Source organism: Pristis pectinata, chromosome 26 (genome assembly GCF_009764475.1).
Source record: "Pristis pectinata isolate sPriPec2 chromosome 26, sPriPec2.1.pri, whole genome shotgun sequence".
NCBI classification, from domain to species: domain Eukaryota; kingdom Metazoa; phylum Chordata; class Chondrichthyes; order Rhinopristiformes; family Pristidae; genus Pristis; species Pristis pectinata.
The window spans coordinates 22,019,580-22,044,484 of NC_067430.1; the positions used below are offsets into that span (position 1 = coordinate 22,019,580).

At 41.7% G+C, this 24,905-nt stretch overlaps 1 protein-coding gene across 1 annotated transcript in view; it reads left to right on the forward strand.

Annotated features, from left to right (window-relative positions):
• megf6b (multiple EGF-like-domains 6b) overlaps positions 1-24,905 on the forward strand; it is a 326,118-nt gene that overhangs the window by 53,508 nt on the left and 247,705 nt on the right. The window contains exon 4 of the mRNA XM_052039029.1: positions 9,299-9,403. Within this exon, the coding sequence (XP_051894989.1) occupies positions 9,299-9,403 (105 nt within the window). The remainder of the gene's footprint in view (positions 1-9,298; positions 9,404-24,905) is intronic.

The window sequence follows — 24,905 nt, forward strand, 5'->3', positions numbered from 1 at the left end:
AAACAATCCAAGTTTGTTGAACCTCTCCTTATAGCTAACACTCTCTAATCCAGGCAAAATCCTGGTGAACCTCATCTACACCCTCTCCAAAGCCTCCAGTGGGACTACTAGAACTGCACACAATACTTCAAATGTGGCCTAACCAAAGTTTTATGCGGCTGCAACATGACTTCCCAAATTTTGAACTCAAACTTCCTGACTTTTATATTTATTTATGGATTCTTTCAACATATCATGTTTCAAGTAATCTCTGATAAAACTCAGAGTGTGGTCAAACACCAAACATCCACTGTGGAGCAATATTAGAGCTATTTTTGAAAGTTTCATTATCTTCCTTAACAACAGTGACTGCACTTCACTGTGTCTGATTCTCTGTAGGACATGAGGTGCCTTATAAATTAAACCCTTCCCTCCTACACTTTCTTCCTTCTCCAGAAACAAATTGAGTTTGGTAAAACTTGCGTACATAAAGAAGGGACTTCTCTTTATATTTATGACCTTATGATATTCCTGTGAACTTTATTGTCAATTAAATATTGTTGAAGTCCATGTGGAAGATAATCTGCTTTTGTCATACTAGTTGAAAGAAAGATCTTGCATTTGTAAAGTACCTCACCCAGTGAAGTACTTTTAAAATGGATTTAATCTTGTAACAAGGGGGGGAATATTAGGCAGGGAGCCAGGGAGGATCCCCCCATTCTTTTTCAAATGGTATTACTGGATCTTTGACATCCACCTATCATATGAGTGGCAGCACAGCAGTCTCTCAGTGTTGAGAGGCATGACCATGTCAGTCTGGATTTCGCACTCCTGTCTCTAGAGTGAGGTTTGAATTCAGGACCTGCTGATCCTGAGGCAAAACTGCAATCCATTAAGTCGTGATTGACATCTCGTTCAGAAGTGTTCAATGATTGTGTGCTTGCCAGTCTCACCAACTGAAGCCCTTTTATTCTAGATGCATCCAAAGAGAATGAAGGCTCTTAAAATCTCCTCCAGCTTGTCCCAGTGAAGGAAGCACTGGTGGAAAAACTACAAGCTTGTTACTACAGGATTAGAATAAGGATTAGAATATTAAGAACTGAAGGAGCCCATTCAGGCCTTGAGTTTGACTCAACAATTAGATTTCAACTGATATACAATGCAAGAGTCCATTTAGCCATCTTTTCTCTATATCTCTTGATTCTTAACCAAACAAAAATCCATTGCAGATCCAAAATTTAGATTTATCCCAGTATCCATAGCCTCTAGGATGACGAGTTGCTTCCTTAATTTTTTGCTGTTGAATAGCCACCTCTAATTGTAGGATAATTTCTCCTTGTTCAGATTCCATCAAGAGAAATTCCCTGTATCTTCTCTGGGCAATACTTTTAACATTTTATAAATTTCAATCTTCTACAGAATATATATGTTGAGGTAACTTAGGTTTAAACTCAAAACAATATAAGCAGTTTCTAAGTATGTGTTTGTGTATCTTTGTGTCTGAGATAGAGATCACTGCTTGTATGTGTATAAGGGGAATAGAGAACATTTGTTTTGTGTTTGTAAGTGAGAAAGCAGATACTATTTGTATGTGTGAGAGAGAGAGAAAAATGTAATATTTGTATTTAATTGTGAGAAGGAGATTATATTTGTGTGTGATTGTGTGTTTACATGTATGTTGAGGTCTGTATTTGTGTGTGCACGGATGCCACCATGTACACTTGTGTGTCCAGATTGTATAAGGCATTTAGTGCAGCCACATAATATACCTGACTGGTTAAAAATATGGACTAAATGAACAATCTAATGTGTGGTATGAAAGCTGATTTATTTCTGTTTGGAAGTTCAGTTACCAGGTGGAATTGATAACTGATGATTCACATCTGTTTTAAATGTAGTATTTAATGGTGTAACTGCAATCCCCTTTAGGAATGTGTCTTGTGCTTTGAGAAGCCTTTGAAATTTGCTCCAAGGCTATACACTGAGCCTCTGATTGATTGTGAGCTGCATGCTTCCTGCCTTGATGAGAGGGTTGAGCAGCTCTGGTAGCTATACCATCATTGTGACAGGGTTTGGGATAACTCTCTGATTTTTGCATTGTCAGTGGGGAGCCTCACCTGCTTGAAACTCAAAGCCAATGACCCCTTGGCTTTATGTCCAAGGTGGAGAGCAGCTTAAAAGTATAAGGGGAAAAGTATTAGAATGCTAAGGTGTTTAGAAACTTAATTTATCCATTAACAGGTTGGAAAGGTCCAGGTCTGTGCTGAGTTTGATGATCCCAATAGATCAGAATGACTATAAATGGGGGGTAAATTTGAGAGTTTGGTCATCAGAGTGGAATCTATAGTGGGGGAACCTTTATTGCCTCCAGCGCTTGTGGTACATTGTGTAAATTGCAGGCAGTAAATAATGTAAAATCTTGTCATATTTAGTATGGTAGTGAATTTTAAAAGTCTTTCAACCAACAACTTCTTTTGTAACTGAAAATAAACTGCTGGAGGAACTCACCGGGTCAACCAGCATCTGTTGAGGCAAAAGGACAGTCGATGTTACCCAGAGAAATTATGCCTATAGTTTCCCCCCCTCATCTGGTTCCACTTATCACCTACCAGCCCTTGTCTCACTCCTCCCACTTACTTCTTTATACCGGCCATCTTCCCTCTACATTCTCAGTCCTGACGCAGGGTCATGACCTGAAATGTCTACCGCTCCTTTGCCTCCACAGATGCTGCTTGACCTGCTGAGTTCCTCCAGCAGTTTGCTTTTTGCTCCAGATTCCAACATCTACAGTCTCTCTTGTGTCTCTGTTCTTCTTTTGCATGATGGTTGGAGCACTGTCATTACAGTGTTAAGATCAGATACCCTAATCAGTCCAGTGCTTGAGAGCAAGTACGAGCCCAGGAAATTGCCTGAAACTTTTCTTCGGGGCAGATGTTATTATGTGTCTTGTGATTTGACTGGGCTTTCCATGGTTGCAACCAGCTGAAGTTTTAAGGTATCACTTGTGCATTTGCTATAACCAATTGTAATAATGCTTAGAATTGTTCACATGCTTTGCAACATGTTGAAGCCTGGTTGTTAAGTTGTTGGGTGGGGTACAAGGTGCTGGTTTGTAAAGTTGATTTGTACCAAGGTTTCTGTGAATGAAAAGGTCTGAACAGCTGTTTACATGAGTTGCTTCTCTGTCTGTTGCTGTACTCTGTTTAATGGAAGGAGTGGTGATGTTTGAAAGGACTGGTAACCACTCAACTGAAGTTGTTATTAAAGTTCTGAAGATTGCCCTCTTTACAAGTGGAGTTTCATGTGACACCTTGAGACTCCGGTGGGGGTGCAGCCTTCACATCCCAGCTTATGTCGGTGACGTTGTGGATGATGTTCACTCGTGTCTTTGATTTTGAAGCATATTAAATAGGTGATGATGGTAGGCTAGGGGACAGTCACAAGTCACTCTGAGGTAGATCTGCGTAGGGTAGTTAAGCACTTTTTCTCCGCAGAAGATGACATTGAGGATGTTAGTGTGCCTTGCGATTGCCATGCTAGAGAGCTGAGATGGTAGGTGTAGTTGGGTTTGGTTGCAGTCTCCACTTATGAAAGTTGTCAGCTATTGATTATAGTTCATGTTAAACCAACTGAAAATTAAGTAGACTGTATAAGAAGCAATTATCCTGCAGTATAAGAGCTTGAGATTGTCCAGAGCAAGCGGGTCTACAATCAATGTTCCCACTTTGAATCTCTCTTGCTCAATGCTACTTTTAAAGTGTGAATTGGAGAGACTTCAGTGCATGCAGTAGGAGGAGGTGAATGTGGACATTTTGCTTGCAGAGAGGTTCAGGACTGGGAGGGGGCTGTTGTGAATGATATAGCTTAAAGGATGAGAGGTACCCACGTATGACTGAAAATGAGGATCACCAGCAGGTAATGTTACTAATCTACAGACGTGATCTATCTGCTACTTATTAAGCTGAGAATAAAAAGGCAGAAGCAGTGGTGTGACAAAGAGAGAGTCTACCTCATGGGACACTGGCATAAGAACTGGGAACGGAACAACATGTACTGTTTGGACCTGCTCCACAGGCTAGGACCAAGGAAAGAATGTATGGGAAGGCATGTGAACTTCAAACTAATAAATGAGGGAGAGGGCCCAGGGGGCAAAGATGATAATAATCATGGTTCTAATACAAATTAAAGGGAAGGGAACAGAATCTAAGCCAGAAGTTGTGTTTTAGGCTCTACAGATAATGGGATAAAAGAGATAAAGTAATTAAACTAGGAGAAAGGAAAAGCAGCATGTCAGTAAAACAGTGGAGCAGAAGGCCAGGTTAGGGTGTGGGGCCCAAATAATGTGCCGTGTACAGACAATAGCAAATTCAATTTGGAGGGTTTGATATAGTAGTCATTACTGAGACAGGGCTGTAGAATGGTCAGGATCAGTCCATAGAAAAGTTGTGAAAATGACAAAGGGGGAAGAGTAGCCTAAGTTAATAATGTTGAAATAATTTCAATGATGAGAAAGGATGTGTCATGAGATAAGTAATCTGTGGAGAATTAGGGAATAAAAAAGGACTTAAGACTGCAGTGGGAATTATGAACAGTTGTGAAGACTTTGGTGGAGCAGCTGTTAAGTGGCAGACTGCATAAATCCAGTGATTAAACAAGCATGCGGCAAAGACGCATGGTTTTGATGGAGGATTTAACATAGATTGGGATAAGCAAATTAGTTCTTGTCAGAAAGGTAACAAATTTTTTGTGTACAGGATAGAATTTGGCAACAGTATGAGGCAAGAAGACAAACTGTAATAAATGTAATACTGAGTAATGAGCCAGATTTAGTTAAAAGCCTAACGGTATGTGAATATTTATCTGAATACTTTCAAAGTATGAGTTAGGTGTGGTGTTCAAAAGGGAATTAAAGAAGACTACAGCTATAAAGATTTTGTTCCTCTGTTCCTAAGGGTCTGAACATTCAAAAATTCATCAGTGTTTGCAATTCTTATTACTGCTGTCAAGGAACTATGTATAGGGACACTATGGAGGGAGCTTTACTTTATCCATTATATGCCCTGGGAGGGTGATGGGGCTATACAGATGGAGATTTACTCTATAACATGACTATGTACATGTTGCACCTCCCCTCAAAGTTTTTGACTCACTGGTCAGGGGGGAGCTTTACTCATTGTCTAACCATGGCTGCATTTGCATTAAGAATGTTCGATGGAGCAGTGATCCTTCTGAGGTGGAATAATCAACTGTAGTTCAAAGTGAAATTCAGTTTCTGTTCTCTTTACAGAAATGATGTCACGGCTTTCAAGGGTTTCATGTTGTCCAAGCTAGAGATTTGGAGTAGCCTTTGACAGTTTACAATTTAATTCTTATTTGCTGCTATTTCAGAGTAAAATATATGTTTCACTGGAAAATCAAGCCTCCTCCAGGAACCGTCCAGAACGCAGAATATGGAGACAGAGTACGTCAGCTGCTATGATACAAATAATTTATTGGGATTGGTAGATAAACAGAAGAGACGTTTTGGCCTGTGTGTATTGGACTGTAATTGAATACAACATAGTTTTGAAATTATATAACTTTCCCTAAAAGAGCAGATAGCTAGATGTCTGATGGAATTGTGTATGAGGACCTTTTTGCAAACCTTCTCCCTCACTCCTGGGTAAATGTAATAATTAGATTGTTGTGTGATGGGTGATTACGCTTTCTCGTTGTGTATGGTCTGTTAACACAGTAGGATTTTTCCCTTCTGTTACTCTACCTTTCCCACATGTAGAAACATATTACACAGGAGGAAACCATTTGATCCGTGGCGTGTGTGTGGTAGCACCCTAAAAAAGACTGCGGAGGGTCCTGATGTAGAGTGTCAACCCAAAACGTGGACCATTTTTTGCCTCCACAAATGCTGCTTGACCTGCTGAGTTCTCCCAGCAGTTTGTTTTTTGCTCTAGATTCCAGCTTCTGCAGTCTCTTGGGCCTCCAAGAGTTCAAAGGTATTTTGTATGTGATATTATTACCAATAGCTACCCAAGCCCACTCCGGCCCTATTCCTTAACTCTTTCTCCGCTATATCGACGATTGCATTGGTGCCATCTTTTGCACCCGTGTGGAACTCGACAGTTTCATAAATTTCGCCAGAAATTTTCACCCTTCTCTCCAATTCACTTGGACTATCTCTGACACCTCTCTCTCCTTCCTTGATCCTTCCGTCTCCACCTCAGGAGATTCCTTATCCACCAACATCTTCTATAAGCCCACTGATGCCCACAGCTACCTTGATTACAGCTCCTCCCATATTGTCTCTTGCAAGGACGCGATCCCTTTTTCTCAATTTCTCTGCCTCCGCCACATCTGCTCCCGCGATGACGCTTTCCACTCCAGGACACCCGAGATGTCCAACTTCTTTACTAATCATGGCTTCCCCCCTACTGTGGTCGAGAGAGCTTGCACTCGCATCTCTGCCATTTCCCCCACCCCTCCCAGACCCAAAAGGAATAGGGTCCCCCTTGTCCTCTCATTTCAGCCTACCAGCCTAGGTACCCAACACATCATTCTCCTCCACTTCCGCCATCTCCAACGGGACCCCACCATCAAGCATATCTTCCCCTCCCCATCCCTTTCTGCCTTTCGCAGGGACCGCTCTCTCTGCAGTTCCCTAGTTCACTCCTCCCCCCCCCCCCACCCATCTCGCTCCCATCCCAGGAACTTCCCACTGCCCCCGCCATAGGTGCAACACCTGCCCCTACACCACCTCCATCCAGGGGCCCAAACAGTCCTTTTGGGTGAGACAGAGATTCACCTGCGCTTCCTTTAATATCATTCAGTGCTCCAAGTGTGGCCTCCTCTACATTGGCAAGACCAAAAGCAGACTAGGTGACTGTTTCGCAGAACACCTGCGCTCTGTCCGTAACCGTGATCTGCATCTCCCCGTTGCCAGTCACTTCAACTCCCCCTCCCGCTCCATCACAGATATGTCAGTCCTCAGCCTCCTCTACTGCCAGGAGAATTCCAAGCACAAACTGGAGGAACAGCACCTCATTTTCCGTCTTGGAACCTTGCACCTAACGGCATAAACATTGAATTCTCCCACTTTAAGTAACCCTCACACCCACCATGCCTCTTTTTTTCTTCCCTTTTCTAGCCTATCTCTCTTTTTTTCTACCCCCCCCCCCTTTCTTCCTCCTCACCTTTGACCCATCCCCTGGTGGATCTACTCTCCCCTCCTCCCCCACATCTGCCTATCACTATCTCTTACCTGCATCTACCTATCACCACCTTGTGCCCACCCCGCCTCCCCTATTTTGTCCTCCTATCACTGCTCTGCTTTTCCCTCCTATATATTGGGCTTCTCCTTTTCCTATCTTCAGCCCTGAAGAAGGGCCCTGACCTGAAACATTGACCGCCTGCTTCTCTCCACGGATGCTGCCTGGCCTGCTGAGTTCCTCCAGCATCATAGTGTTTTTCATCTAGATTCCAGCATCTGCAGTCCTTTGCCTCTCTCGCTACCCTTATAACTTATAACCATAACTGACTGCTGCAATGTCAATAAATGGACTCCTGAACAATTCATTGATTCAGAGGTTTCAAGTTTGAGAGAATCAGTTCTCAAATTCTGAGGCATCTATTGTAACTCCCCTGATGTTTTATCTTTCTTACACTCCAGCTTTGTGAAAGTTAACATGTTTGAAAATATTATTTCATCCACTTAGCTGGATGAGTTGCCTTTACGAGGCTGAAATAAAATAGATAATATCATGGTCTTTCCTTATTCAGAATCTCTTTCACCAACTGAAGATTATGAGTGGAAAGTCAAGTTTATTGTCATGGGTATACATACACAGGGTATAAATACCATGAAAGTTAGCTTTTTGCAGCAGCAGCACAGTACATTACAAACATAAATAATGTAAACTTAAATTAATGTAGCTTACAGGACACAAACAAAAAATAACATAATGACATTAGGGCAAATTAATGGAAATATAATCTGAGGTAGAATTAAGATTTTTCAGGTTGGTTTCAGAACCTGATGACAGTGGGGAAGAAGGTGTTGTTAAAACCTTGAGATACGGGTCTTCATGCTTGTGTACCTCCTGCTTGATGGCAGCATCAAGAAGAGGGCATGGCCCGGATGGTGGTGGTCCTTGATGATGGATGTTGCCTTCCTGAAACATTGCCTCTTGTAGATGTCCTCCATGGTTGGGAGAGCTGTACCCATGATGGAACTGGCTGAGTCCACCACTTTCTGTAGCCTCTTGTGTTCCTGTGCAATGGAGTTCCATGGCAGGTCGGGATGCAATCAGTCAGAATGCTTTCCATTGTACATTTGTAGAAATTTGTCAGAGTCTTTGAACTCAGAAAATTAATTGTTTTCTTGCTCATACTTCTTACATCTTCTGACCCAACTCACTGTAAATTCCCAGGGGAGGTAAAAAGTGGAGGAAAAATTCCAGTGATTGTCAAGGAAAACACACAAAGAAACTCCTCCTGAATTCTCTCCTGTTATTGGTCAAATTCCAAGAGATCCACAGTTAGCCAAGATGCATTGCAGAGCAGGCTGAACTAACAAACACATTCCTTCATTGTCCTCTTCCCTCAGGACCTTTCATAAAGTCTTGCTTTGTAATTTGTGCATTTATTCTTTCCAATTTTGAGAATGTCCTGAATTGAGGGCCTTGACCCTTTGTCCAAGTAATGGAATATAGTTTTTAACCATTAACTCTTGTGGTGGATTGTGGGTGTTGACATTTTGCATTTGAGGTACACCTGCAGTCTTGAACTTTCATACTTGAGGTGCTTTGTGGGTTTTTCTCCTTCATATGTGAGCTGCAGACAGCTTTGATTTTAAACCCAAGTATTTCAGCAAAAGAAACTAAAGCAGTGAATTTAATTTATCTATTGCAGTATCTGCTTTATTCCCAGGGAGTACAGCCTTTGACATGTACCAGGTACTGGCTAATGTTTATGAACTATACATCTGGTCTGAGGGAGGGGTTGGAAGGTATGAAGTTTTAAAGGAATGAGACGGGAAAGGAGACCAATAGGATTCATGGCAAGTGGAGATGAGAGACTTAACTAAAGGGAAGGATCAGAAACCCAAGACACCTGGGAAGGAGCCAAAGAGAAGATGGAGCAAGGTCCTGGTGAGAGAAAGCAGTCTGGAATGAACTAGGTCATGAATTTGGGAGCCAAGTGTAAAAACTGAAGCAGGACTCAGACCTGGCTCCTGTTGTCAATTCTGAGCTGTAAAATTGAAATAAGGGATGATTGGATTTGCAATGTTTTCCTCAAAGAAAATCTCCTTATCTTCCTTTTACAGCCATTTGCAGTACTGGAGTGTGCTTCAATGGTGGCAAGTGCATTGAGGGAATGTCACAACTATGTCAGTGCCCAAAAGGCTTTCAAGGACCTCGTTGTCAATATGGTGAGTAGCTCTTTAACACACCTGTTCTGTCCACATGTTGAACTTGTTCTTTTGATGTTACAGTTTTATCTTGCTTGGTGTGGGAATCTAAGGGGAAGGAAATTTAGCTGAACACTGTACTAAAGATTTTTATATCAAGAGGAAGATTGTGAACTGAAGGAAATCTAGAGGAGTTGTATAATATTCCATGCAGTTGACTGTTAATCGGCTTGGCAATCTTCACATTGTAAGCACTAGTCATGGGAATGAAAATAAGATTATTAGGAGGGAGAAGGTCATTATGCCCCCACTGTTCTGTTATTCTATTAGATCATTGCTGATCGGTATCTTGACTTCATCTAGCCGCCTTGATTCCATAACTCTTTGTACCCTAGCTTAACAAAATCTTATCAGACATTTCTTTGAAGCAGTGAGCACTGAGGGCAGATTTCCATTACCCTCTGAGAGAAGATGTGCTTCTTGATATCACCCTGAATGGCATAATTTGGTCATAAGGTTAGACCACCCCACTCCATGTTTTGGTTTCTCCCATTCATACATGGATTGTTCTCCGTAACACCATATATACTGTTTATAGTTTTCTTGTTGGGCAAGGGAGTACATGTTAACTCTCTCTCAGTTTTCCTACGGACAGTGTTAATCCAGATTGTTTGAATACAGCTCCTTTACATTTGTTCTTTTCAGAATGTTAATGCAAGTTAAGTCTGAAGTTCTTGCAATCTTTGGAGGAGACATAAGACACACTTTAACTAAACAGGCCCAAATATAAAGCGCACCATAAGATAAGATATCTTTATTAGTCACATGTACATCAAAGCACACAGTGAAATGCATCTTTTGCATAGAGTGTTCTAGGGGCAGCCCATAAGTGTCGCCACGCTTCCGGCACCAACATAGAATATTCACAGCTTCCTAACCCTTATGTCTTTGGAATGTGGGAGGAAACCGGAGCACCCGGAGGAAACACACAGACACTGGGAGAACGTACAAACACCTTATAGACAGCGGCCGGAATTGTACCCGGGTCGCTGGCACTGTAATAACATTACACTAACCGCTACACTACCGTGCCTAATTAAACAGGCTGGTAACATATGGCACATTGTAGCTAGAGCCATTGATCATGGACACAGGGTAACTTTTTGATCCAGGGTAAATTGTTAGATTACTGATCTGACTTTTCATTTTAATTGCAGCTTTAGCAAGGGACAAATAAGCTGCAGAATAATGAATCTCTAATATTTCCCCTGTACTCCTAAAAGAGAATATTGCTTAAGCTCTGCTAACATGGTTGAAACCTGTTATTTTTAAGCTATAATACAAAACCTTGACCATTGAGCTCCTCAACTAATTTTACAATGCTGCCTGCTATTGGAGAGCAATTGGCTTTCTTTCCTAATCCTAATAGATGTGATCACCATAAAAGACATGATCTTATTCACGGGTTCTGAGCATCACTGCAAGCCAACTTCATTGTCCCTGAGGAGGTGTTAATGAGCTGCATTGAATTGCTGCAGAACAAGTGGTGAAGATACTCCCTCAATGTTGCTAGATATGGAGCTGCAGGACTTGAACCAGCAATGATGGTGCCCGTCTTGGTAGGGAGCTCTCAATGCAACAGCTCCAATTGGCCTTCCAGGCAGTAAAAGGGGCAGGTTTGGGAGGCATTGTTGAAGTTACACATTACAACTGTGGAGCACTGGTGGTAGGGGAGAGTGGTAGAAGAAGTGGCAATCCATTCTGTTGCTTTGTCCTGAATGGACCAAGCAATTATCCCAGCCAGAGGTTTCTCATAAGGGATGAAGGTGTGAGACCCCATCCCCTAATAATTTAATATGAACACACACTGTGGTCTCAAAATTATTGACCAGTTCCCTCCATACTGCCCTTTAAACATTGCTGTTGTTCCAAGTAATTTTCATGGCAAAGGCAATAATCATGGCACAAATTATCAGGTTAGTGCTCAAGAGACTGAGTCTACTTCAGTCGTTCCAAATGAAAGAAGTTAACTATGGACTTCTAAAGCACTTACATCCTTCATAAGGGCAGTGCCCTACAGCCTATTGCAATATCTACCTTCTTCTGTCCTGGGATTCCCTCTCTTAATCTTGCAGCACCAGACTTGGATATCATAGAATTAAGTCACAGATATTTATGATAAAGAAAGAGCCCACTCAATTGTGAGGCCAATGTAGAAGCAGAGAAGAAGGATAACCCAAGTGAGAAGCTCTAAAGTTTTGAGTCTCTGGGGAAGCAAGAGGTGATTGTAGGATGAGAGCTGATTTGAACAGATTGTGGACCTAGTGAGGAGGAAGGAGGGTTGGTAACCAGAGGACAAAGGTTTAAGTTAAGTGGAAAAAGTATCAGAGGGGAGGTGGTAATTTGTTTTGCACACTTGTATTGATCTGGAATGCACTTCCATGAGAGTAAAGTGGAAGTAGATTCAGTTGTTACTTTCAAGAGGGAACTGTAATATGTTTTTAAAAAAGAAAAAAAAATGCAGGACTTTGGGGGAATGAGCGGGGTAGTGTGATGGATCACACTAAAGTGCAGGCACAGACACAGTGGGCCAAATGGTCTCCTTCTGTGCTATATGATTCTATGAACAGATGTCTCATGAGAAACAGCCTGAAGGGATGTCAAACCCTTGGCTCTGAATTTGAGTCAATGATTCTTTTGGCACAATGGAAGGTGCTGGGGCACTCGGACGGCTGTTTCGTGGAGATAATGAAAGACAGCAGGACGCACGAGTTCAAGGCATGATTGTTGAAACCTGCCTGTAAGTTAATTATATAGCTGCAGGGAGCAAAGGGCTTCAAGCAGAGCTTTAAGAAAGGGAACTCCAAAGCACGAGTCTAGGCTTTCTTGATATACTGTCCTATTCACACCAGCAATCAGAATGCAGAGGGGTTTAAATTTCTCACACATTCCAGATGCCAGTGAAAATGTAAAACTGGAGATGGTGAACTGGATCCATACAAATGAGATGCACTTCTGAATTCAGTGGACCAGATTCAGATCTGCTCTGTTTCTTTATTCTATTCATTTGTTGACAAATTGCATTGATTGCTGTGTACATGCCAATGCTGCAGTGTCATTAGTCCACTCGCATAACCACAATTGCAAGTAGCAACTGAGCTCATGATTTGAAGGAGATTAAAGGTCCCATGACTTTAATGTGGTTTGGTTGCTGAAGTGTTTGGTCATTACTGGTATTTCTAATAACAAAGGTGCTAGCATCATAAATCCATGGTATTTATTTCCCGTAGAAAAGTTGGTGGAGAAAAATACCTTTGCCCACAAGTTAATCAGGCAGTGATCTGCACAAGTCCTGTGGGAAAAGGAGATGGTGGATTCTGTTAGGTGGTTCCCTGAGTAAACTGTCAAAATTATTTAGCAGAGTGCCTAATCAACTGGAGCTTTCAAACAAACTCTAAGACCTTGCTTGATTGGTGGTGAGAAGGGCCGTCCCTGGCAGATCCTTTGTGAACAGCCAGTCTCAGTTCCACCTCATGTTGCCCAAGACATGGCTAGGGTGCAGATGAGACCATGATATCTAGCTCCTTCTAGAGTTTGTGATGGCCAAGGATGTCTGGAAAGATTTGCAATGGTCTTTATAAGGTTCGTCCTGGGCAGCTGCATAACACAAGGTTCTGTGCTGCACAGCTGTTCCCAGGAACATGCACGGATACAAACATTGACTGCTGCTGGAAGACCATCAGACAGGTGAAAGACACACTTTGCTATTCCCGAAACCTGCTGGCCTTCCAGTGCAAAGGATTGTCTGTACCAAATACTTCAGACTAGCACATTCCAAGGTGTAGGGCTATATACTGAGAGGCACACTGAAGCCTAATAACAGCTGCCACACGGGCTCTCTGGGGTAAGTTCACACTTTAAGGTCCTCCTGCCACTGGACACTGAGGAAATGGGCTTTGTGTAATAACCTACATAAGAACATAATAACATAAGAAATAGGAGCAGGAGTAGGCCATCCAGCCATTTGAGCCAGCTGCACTATTCATCAAATTCATGGCTGGTGTTCTACCTCAGCACAATCCCTATATCCTTTGATTCTCTTAATACTGGAAACCTATCAATCTCTGTTTTGCATGAACACAATGACTGAGCCTCCACAGCTGTTATAGGGTAGACAGGGTCACCATCCTCTGAGTGAAGGAATTTCCCTTCATCGCAATCCTAAACAGCTTACCCCTTATCCTCAAAATATGTTCCCTGATCATCTCAGTTAAAGGAACATCCTCCCTGAATTTAGCCCATCAAGCCCTTTTTATAAGTTTCGATAAGATTTCCTCTCATTCTTCTAAACTCTTAAGGATACAGTCCCAATCTACTCAATCTCTCCTCATAAAGCAAACCCATCATCGTTGGAACCAGTCTAATGAATCTTTGCTGCATTCCTACTATGATAAGTACATACTTTCTGAAGTAAAGAGACCAAAACTGAACACAATCCCCTAGATGCAGTGTTCCCAAGGGACTATACAATTGCATTAAGGCTTCCTCACTCCTGTGGAGTTGGGGAACGTGTGAGTTGTAAGGCAGATGCACACCCAGGTCCCTTTGAACATCAACACTACCTAATCTCTCAACATTTAACAATATTCTGCATTACTGTAATAGGCATCAAGATGCATGACTTCACATTTGACTCTGCTCAATCCAGTTATTCCTTTAAAGATGTTCTGTTATTACTTCAATATAGATTCATGTATTTTCACTATCACTGATGTTAGGCAAACAAGTCAGTAGTTGCCCGTTTTCTCTCTCCCTCCTTTCTTAAATAGTGGGGTCACATTTGTTACCTTCCAGTCAACAGGAACAATTCCAGAAACCACAGAATTTTGAAGATAGTAACCAGGCAATCACTATCTCTAAACCAGGTCCTTGGGATTTATCAGTTTTCAAGCTCACCGACTTCTCTAGTACAATTTTTTGACTAATAGTTACTTGCTTCAGTTCCTTATTTCACAAGGTCCTTGATTCTCTAATATATTTATAGGTTTTGTGTGGATTCTTCCCTGACATCAGACACTAAGTATTTCTTTAATTCCTCTGCCATTTCCTTATTTCCCATTTTAAATTCTCATGTCTCTCTATGTAAGAAGCCCAAATTTGCCCTTGCTGCTCTTTTCCTTTTTACATAATTATAGATGTACTTACTGTCTGTTTTTTATGTTTCCAAACAGTCTACACTCATGTTCCACCTTGCCTTTCTTTATCAATTTCTTGGTCCTCCTCTGCTGAGTTCTAAAGTGCTCTCAGTTCTTAGGCCTACTGGAATTTCTGGCAACATAATAAACCTCTTCTTTTGATTTAATACTATATTTAATTTCTCTGGTCAGCCACAGGTAAATCACATTTCCTTTTGGGTTTTGTGTTTTAAAGAATTTTTTTGTTGTAGCTTGTGCATTATTTCTTTAGAAGGTAACCATTTTCTGTCCACTATCACAACTTTCAATGTGTTCTCCCAATCAACCACACCCAACTCTCCTCTCATACCTTCATAGTTCCCTTGGTTTAGATTTAAGATAATAGTTTTGCATTGAACTACATCACTTTCAAACTCCATGTAAAATTTTATCATATGAACGCTTTCCTTGAAGGCACCTTGACAAGATTATCAATCAACTCTTACTCATTGCACAAAACTAGATCCAAAATAGCTTTTATCTAAGTTGTTTCCTCAACATATCAATCTAAATGTGTTTTGAATGCATTCTATGAATTTATCTTCTACCTTATAGCAGCAAATGTGATTTGTCCAGCCTACATGGAGGTTAAAGTCTCCAGAATTGTGCCGATTGCATACAGCCCTAAGTTCCTGATTTGTGCCACATTCAATTTGCTCAAACCTCTCACTAATGTACACATTGGGGATGAATAAATTGATGCCATGCTGACATAATAAAAATATTGTAAAAGAATGCAGTGATGAGCTTAGTACAGAATATGAAGACAATTCAATGTCCTGTAGTGTATAATTGTATATTTTATCTTAAGTATTTTTATTATGGAAAGAAAACATTTATTTTCCTTGTTAATTTTTTTTCAAAGAAAGGTGTTGAAATAATGACTGATTAATGTTATGGTGCCTGAAAAGAATTTATTTACACAAGTCCCCGAGTACAATTATGAAAATAGTGAAACACATTCTTATTGTGCTGAAATTAAGAGGGCAGTTTTAACCTGATCAGTGTGAACTGGAGATATTGGGTTGAATTCCAGTTTTATATCCACCCAGGGGAGTGAACACTGAGCTGAGACTGAAAGCAAAATAAAAAAAAACTGGCAATCTTTTTACTTTGGTGAGGCAAAAGTTTCTGTGTTATTTTCATTGGGATGGTGTCAAATGCAGAGGATGAAAGAATACATTTTGAAGTCTCTTAATCCATTGATTACTGACTGTAAATCACTATCAGTATTTTTCTGTCTCTCCATCTCCATATCATATTCCAATGGCCTTACTCCCAACATCTCTCGCATCAAGACAAAAGAGTTTATTTTATCTTTGGCAATAGCATATTGTGCCTCATATTGAATCGGCAGATTGATTTACAACCAATCCGATTATCTTTTCTGTTAAGTTGGAGAAGATAAGTTTTTAAGGGTGAAACTGCACTGATTACATCGGCAAGATATCCTTGCTGTTTCAGCCAGATGGATCGGGGTGAACATGCAAGTTCATGGTTTCCTTCATTTAGATACCCTGGTATACTGAAATAAAAACAGAAAATGTTGGAAAGACTCAGTGGGTCAGGCAGTATCTGTAGAAGCAGACACAGTTAAAGCTTCAGGTCTGGGACCCTTCATCAGAACTGGGAAAGAGAGAAAAACAACTTAGATTTAAGTAGGAGAGAAGGAAGGGAAGAGGAAGGTAGAACAAAGGGAATATTTTGAATAGGATGAGTCTAAATACAGTTACAGCACATTGTGTGTAATGTGCTGTAAGTAGCAAGGCTGTGGGACATGCCTAGCAGGCATGACTATATGAATGGAATAAGAAAAGCTAAAATGATGACAGGCAGGAATGGACAGTTCTGGTAACAGGCAGAAAGAGTGAGCTGCTGAAGGTTGGAGAATTTGATACTGGGTCCAGAAGGATGCAATGTGCCCAGCTTGAGGAAGTTGTTCTTCACGCTTGTGTTGGGTCTTGTTGTACCTGTGCAGGAGGCCACAGACAGAAAGGTCGGAGTGGGAGTGAGATGGTGAATTAAGGTGGCAGGCAACATGAAGCACAAGGTGACCTCTATGGACTGGGTGCTCCACAAAGCCATCACCCAGTCTGTATTTGGTTTCTCTAGTGTAGGAAAGGCAACATTGTGAACACAGAAAACAAAACACTAGAGGGAGAAAAGTGCTAATGAACTACTGCCTCATCTGGAAGGACTGTTTGGGAACCTGGATGATGGGAAGAGAAGAAGTGAAAGGACAAGTATTGCATCTCCTACAGTTGCATGGCATTAATTGTTTCTCTTTCCAAAGATGCTGCCTGACTTCCTGAGTATTTCCAGCATTTTGTTTTAATTTCAGATTTCTAACATCTTCAGTGTTTGATTTTCCTTCCGCTGTGGTCTACTTTTCACTAAATAAGCCATGTGCTGGGGTTCCTGGTAGAATATCTATGAACTGGGGTTCCCTGTACAATATGATCTAAGTGCCTTGGTAGAAAAGCTGTGAGCTGAGGTTCTTGGTACAACAGTCATAAGGTGGGTTACTTTGTGCAATGCCTATGAGCTGGGGTCTTGATACAACAGCTACGAGCTGGGGTTCTGGGTACTACAGACTTGTAAGCCAGTGTTCTGATTACTACAGCTATCAGCCAACATTCCTGGTCAACAGCCATGAGCTGGGAGTTCTGATTACAATGGCTGTGAGTTGGGGTCCCAACTGCAACAGCCGTGAGCTGGTGTGACTGGTACAACAGCTGTCCACTGCAGTTCCTGGTACAATAGCCAGGTATGTAGCCCAGTGCTGGTGTCGTTGATATAATAGTTCTGTGCTGGAGTTCCTGGTCCAATGTCCCTGTGCTGTTTTTATTGATATTCTAGCCGTAAGTTGGAACCGTGGCTAAGTGCTGGCACTCCTGTACAATGGCCACATTCTGGGGTTACTGGTACAATAGTTGTGACAGACCAGGGTCGTTTTACTCCACGTTGGTACAGTGCACAGGGGCTTTTTGAATCCAAGTCCTGGTGAAGGTATCTTTGGTGGGTCACTGGGCTTTCTCAGCACAGAGCCCACTTTCTACCTTAAGGCAAAGCATTTGAGCCAGGTTATGAAAAAAATTCTTATATTTAAGGCATTTTGGTTGTTTGAGAGACAGTGAATAATCATCAGGAAAGCTGGTGATCATCTCTTTTAAAATTCAAGCAAAACCTGCATTTTTATAGTGCCTTTCAATGTCACAGGACATTCTAAAGCATTTTGTAGCCAAGGAAGTACTTGTCATAATGTAGCCACTGTTGTAATACAGGAAAGATAGTATCTAAGTTGTGCACTGTAAACTCCCACAAGCAGCATGTGATAACCTATTTGAGTTTTGCTGATTGATAAGTAAATATTAGCCAGGACACAGAAGGTAACTCTTTGAAGTACTCCTGTGACATTTGTTACCTTTATCTGAAGGCATAGACAGGACTTTAGTCGAACACCTCATCTGAAAACTTTACCTCTGCAGTAGCACTGACCATGCAGCACTCCCTCAATATTCCACTGGAGCACCATCTAGATTTTGAGTTCAAGTCCTTGGACTTCAACTTGAACCCAAGTCCTGACTTAGAAGCAAAAGATCTACTCACTCAGCCCCCAATATTTTAAGAGTTACTCCTCTGGGTGAATGAGAGTACATTTCAGGCATTTAGAGTAGAACCACATAACAAACGAAAATGAGTTTGAACCCTGTATTGGACTGGCTGACCTTTGAACCTGAATCCTTGTCTTGTGTTTTGCTGAGAGCAATAAGCCATAAATTTAGCCCATTGTTTGACGTATTCAATGCCCTGCATTCTGGGAAATGAGGACTGGCTGATTTTTCCACATCACTAATGCAGTGACTTTGTGTGGCATGCCTGAACTCAGCTAACTCAGCGGAGATTGGGACCAGGGAAGACCAGGGTCTTCTGCACTGTATTTCTTGGAAGTACATTGGCTGCTCAAGAGCTTACAAATCAAATCTTGAAAATGTGCCAGCATCCAGGCAAAGGAAGTAAAAAGCAATTGTACATTCAGTTATCCGGTGAAATTGGGCCAAACGATGAGTGAGGAACTCTCCAGGGAAGTCCCTTGTTTGAGTTCTAGCCTCTTCCTCTTTCTCATGGGCAGATCATCAGGTTCAAGGAGTTTTGTGATGACTTTCCCTGGGGTTCTTAGGGTGACTAATGAGTGATATGGAGGATCTGCACACTCTACCCAGGTGTGGCAAGTGGGACTTGATTGTTAGATGGTTGGGTTGATTTGATTGTTGTACACTCCTGTGTTTGCATATTTAGCCTCTATGTTCTCCTGCCTGAGAAACTCCAAGTGCTCAGTGAAGAACCCAGATGGTTCTCTGTCACTTTGAATGGTCTTTGTTGAGGGATTCCTCCAAAAGCAATTGAGTTTGAAAAGGATCCTTATGTTGATGGAGTCAAAGGCTTTTGTGGGGTCAAGAGTGGCCATCTGGTGTTTGGCGCTGGTCTCTACTTTTTCTTGGATGTTATATGCTGATGATCATTCCATTGTGCCTCTTGATGTATAGAATCCATATCATGACTCTGGGAGGAGTTCTTTGCCCACTGAGAGGGGAGTTGAGGAGGATTCTTGCACTGACTTTCTCAGTGGCAGACTGCATGGAAATTCTTCTGCAATTACCACAATCCATGGCTTCTTTTTTGGAAATGGTGATGATTACCACATTTCTAACATATTCCTTAACATATTCTTCTCCTCCCAAGTAAAGGAGATGAGATTTGCACCAGAGGCACTTATCTGCCAAGGTTTAGCAGTTGCCCAGGTCTTTTGTCTGCGCCAGAGGCCTTATTTTTCAGCTGACAGGTGGCTTTTTCAATCTCTTGCTGGGCCCCAGCATGAGTGCAGAGATTGCAGTAGATAGTGTGCTGGGAAATGAAGTAAGAGACATGTCACAGTTTTGATTGAAGAGTTCTTTGAAGTACTTTTTCCAATGGCAGCTGACTGCCTTTCTGTTCTTGAGGAGCTCTCTTCCATTCCTGACTCTTAGCAAAGTGATTAGGTTCTTTGGCATTTGGGTCACAGACATCTTGATGGCCCTGTAGAATCTGTGCATGCCATGGTTGTCAGTGCTTGAGAGAGTCTCCAATGCTCTTTCTACCCATCTCAGGTTTTTTTTGGTTGGACATCAGCTTTCTGGTCCCTGTAGATTGCATTGTTTCCTTTGAGTCCTCAGTTAGATCCTAGATTTAATAGTTCTAGCCTATAATGAATTGGTAATCAATAGGCAGTGTAGGTTGCTAATACTGACTCAACTGGTGCCCTTCAAAGTGGGATTCCCAGTCTGACAGGATGTCAGGGAGATACAAGGCAACCAACCTGTGTTCAGTTATAATTTCAGATTCCTTAATGTACTGTTTATCCCTCATTGCGTCACTGAACACCCTGGATGCCTTTAACAGTCTGCTCTAAACTACAGTTTTCCACAGGCTGCAAATGCCTTTCCCACTTGGAAAAAACAATAGATTTTTATCAGGGAAAGGTCTTGCTTTATTTCCCCTCAGTTCTCTTCATCATGTAGTGTTTATTCATCACAAGATATCGAGCAGCTTGCCAATGCTGGTTAGACTCAGAATACTCCACAGATGCGACAAACACTAGTACACACACAGATGCTACAGTAATAGATATGTGCACAAACACATATATATCCCAGAACACACATGCATAGAGACGTTAATAGACAGACACATCACACACATAACTCTAAACACACATGCACACACAGAGACAAATAGATGCATAGAGACAGACACCTATACAGATCTACACACATACACACAAATGCACACAGACAGACACTAATACACTAACACACATGTAAAGATACTAATATAAAAACATACCTGTACCTATGTGCTCTTACATACATCCATGCCCCAATAAATACATACATATACTAGTACACATGCTTCTACCAATACTTAGAGTCACAGAGTTATAGAATCATACAGCTTGGAAACAGGCCATTTAGCCCAACTCATCTACACCAACCAGCAGACTACCGAGGAGGCAGCACCTCATATTCCACCTGGGTAGTCTACAACCTATCGGCATGAACAGTGAATTCTCCAGTTTCAGGTAAACTAGTCCCCCTCTGTCCCTTTTCTCTTTCCTCCTGATCAACCCAGTTCCTCCTATAACCCAGTCCACTATCACGCTGTTTCTTTCCCCTCCGCCACCCATTCCATCTGCCCATCACCCACACACTGCTCCCACTGGTACCCCTCCCCCCCCCGTTCCCATCTGCCCACCCACCTACCTTATTTGATCCCATGCTCCACCCTCCTTTCCTATCAGATTCCATCCATCTGTAGCCCTTTGTCAACTCCACCTATCAACTCCCAGCTTCCGTCACTATTTCCACTCTGTCCTCCTCCATCTGCCTATCTTCCTTCCTCACCTGAATCCATCTACCCCTTGCTAGCTCTTGCTCCACCCCTTCCCTTCACTTTTTTTATACTGGCTATCTCCCCTCTATCTTTCAATCCAGACAAAGGGTGTCGACCTGAAACATTGACTGTCCATTTCCCTTCACGGATGCTGCGTGATCCGCTGAGTTCCTCCAGCATCTTGTTTGTTGCACGATGTAGAACGATACACTATGGATAGCTATTGAAAATGGACATTTCTGACTAATGAAGGAATCAGCTTATGAACAGTTCTCAGGAATGGAATCCTTACATAACCTGGGGACTGCCAGTATTTATATTCACACGTGTGCACACCCAATCACACACAAACATGTGCATGTGTAAAGATCCACACACATGCCAATATACATTCACCTAAAGACAGGTGCAGTAAGCACACATATATCAATGCATACACAGACACTAATATATTTATGCACTCAGACACCAACATACATGTACAAATACCAATCCACATAAATACATATTCAATACACTTAAAGCAAGACTCCACAAACACACAAATACTTAGATGCACACAGACACCAATAAACTCATACAGACTGACACCAATAATCTCTCTCTCTCTCTCTCTCACTCACTCACTCTCTCTCTCACACACACACACACACACACACACACACACACACACACACACACACACACACACACACACACACACACACAGCGTATGGTCTGCAAGTCAGACAGTATCCGAGAACCTCAAGCTCGATGACCTTCCATTAGCACCTGCAGAAATTGAGATTAACACATGGATCTACTGCTACAGATCATAGAATCACACATCCCACAAAGAGATCATTCAGACCATTATGTGTATGCTGGCTCTTTAAAAGAGACATAAAGGCAGGAACCAATATGACCATACACAATTAGGCAGACAGTAAAAGAGAGGTCTGTAATACATGAAATTGCACATAGTGAGCAAGAGAAACAATAATTTGGAAAAACAATTGATGAAAGCATGTACTTGATAGAAACTAGAAAGGACTTTATTAGCAAATGGACACAGCAGAACAATTTAAATTTGTGGAAATATCAATAAACTCAAATAAGAAAGCAATTACTTACAAAGATGCGTGCAGTCTTGTACACACAGACCATGAACAACATAAGCTTTGTATTTAAGGAGCACGTAGCTCAGAAGCACAAAATGAACCTTTTAGCTCAGTGTTGACATTCTCATCTCTGTGGCAGAAGGCGGTGAGTTGAAACACCACTAAAAGCATCTTTGGCAGATGGTAATTGGATTCTGGTCACTTCATTAGCATTCTTTGGGATTCTCTCATCCAGCAGTAGCTGAAAGTTCTTTGGCTTAAGTTGCAGTCCTTCCAGGAGAAGAAGTTTGGAAAATTAAAATGCAAGGGAATGTGAATCCATCTCAGCTATTCTCGTGTGTGGCTCAAAGGTGCCATGTTTAAAACTTGACTTAGATCTGCCTTGCAAAAGAAGATGCTGCGCAGAAGGAATGGTAAGAACATTTCCTGTCTGGGAGAAAATGGTTGATCTCTCAAGACACCCTCATCCTTTTATTATTGCAAGTTGGATTGGTGCAGATGGCCTTCAAAAGAGCCTGGTTTGGAGGTGGCTGGAGCATAGGACAGTCTGGATCTAGATCACTACATACTACACAACAGCACTTGAAATATTGGAGGAAGCGGAGCCCTTTACTTCTCCATTTCCTTTGGGTGAACCTTTGGCCTTTGCATGAATTTTGCCCATTTCTTTTCACTGGTATTCTGGACAAGAAGTTTATAGGAAGGTTAAACCTGTCTGAAATATCACATTCTTTCAAGGATTTTGACAGCAAAGTCCACAAGAATGCAAGGCAGTCAACATTAGACTCCTAATGATGACAGCAATGTATTAATAATTGTGGAGGGGAAATGCTTTCATGGGCCTGTTTGTCTCTTAGCTGGGAGGAGGGCTGGTTGAAAGAAATGACAGATGTTGTATTTCTTGTAATCTACAAAGATACAGCTGTTGTACAGGCTCAGAATGTTGAGTTGACTCAAGCAAGAATGTGTGGAACGCAAAATGCTTGCACTGTTTAATTCCCATTGCATTAGAATCCTTATTTTCATACTTGAGTGTGAGAACTAGACTCCCTAACTTAACCCTTCTAAGAAAACTCAGAACATTACTTTTAGCTGTGCAATGGCTTACAAAAACGCAAGTGACAAGATCAAGGTCGCTAAGAATGAGGTTTGAATGGAAGTGAGAAGTATTTCCTTTATGCAGAGATCAGTCAGTATTCTCTAGGGTAAGGTTGCTGAGTGAACCTGGAAAGGGCAAGGCAAACTACTAAGAGAAGTGTTTAGAATTCATATTGTATTGGACACATCATTATGAGAGATTCTTGCAAACAAAATAGCACAAAATGATGTTTGATGTAAGAAGAGCAGACTCAATAAATCTGTCATTACATTAATTAAACTGTCAACAGAAGTATCACATGCAGCTGGGATGAGTTGCCAGAAAGGATGGTTGGACTCGCTTAAGAGGCAGAGAGATGCTGTAACGGGAGATGGTGGAAGGCTGGGACGAAATGGTCTGGAGGGCCTTCTTCATTCTGATACAGCTGTAACATGGTGTCAACACGTGAATGAACAGGAAGGGAGATTTATGGCTGAGTGGAGTGAAACTAATCGCGTCCAGGTAGCAGTGTTTGTTTTAAATAAGCTGTAAGTAAATTACCCCTTAAATGAAAATGATTGAATTTTTGTTAACCTACAGAGGGGTTGTCAGCCTTTTAGCATTGACCAGGAGTCTCTGAGAATTACAACTTAATTTTCAGGACTGCTGCCTGCAAAATACTGGGAGAAAATTAATTTTAAAAGGTTGTGTTTTCTTTCTTTTTTAAGAACATATGCACATAAGAAACAGAAACAGGAGGAAGTGAATTGTCCCCTGGTGCATTCTTCACCATTCAATAAGATCTTTTACTTCAGTGTAACTTTCCTGCACTAACCACGTATCCCTTTATTCATCTAATATGCAAAAGTTTATTGATCTCTGTCTTGAATCTACTCATTGATTGAGCTTTCACAATCATGTTGGGTAGAGAATTCTGAAGATTGATTATCCGCAGGGTGGAAAAAATTCTCCTCAACGGTGTCCTGAATGGCCAATCGCTTATGCTGAAAGAGGAGGGGAGGATAGGATGTGTCTAGAGGTAAAAGCTCTTTGAAGTTGGCAGAAATTGCGAAAGATAGTGTGTTGAATGCAGAGGTTGGTGGGATAGAAGGTGAGGATCAGGAGAACTCTATCTTTGCTCTGTCAAGGATGAGAGGAGTTGAGAGCAGAAGTATGGGAAATAGATGAGATTTGGTCAAGTTAATTATGGATTCTGTTGATTAGAATGGAGGGAAAGCCATGGTTCAGGAAGAAGGAAAACTTCTCAGAGGCACCTGCATGAAAAGTTTCATCACTGGAGCAAATAAGAAGGAGATGAAGGGACTGGGAAAATGGAATGGAGTATTTACAGGAGGCAGGGTTTCACAAAGAGGAGTTGAAATAGCTGTGAGAATCTGTAGGCTCGTAATGGATGTTTGTTGGTAGCCTATCCCCTGAGATGGTGAGAGAGATCCAGAAGGGAAGGGAGATGGACTGTGTGAAAGTGAGAACAGGGAGGAAATTGATGATATGTGTAATGCCATTTTCGAGTTCTGCCTGAGTACAGGAAGCAGCAAACTATCATTGATGTATTGGAAAAAGATCTGAGGCAGGAGGTCCGAGCAGGACTGTAGCAAAAACTGTTCTGTGCATCCTATTAAAAGACAGGCAATAGCATGGAATCGTGCAAGTTCCCATAGCTG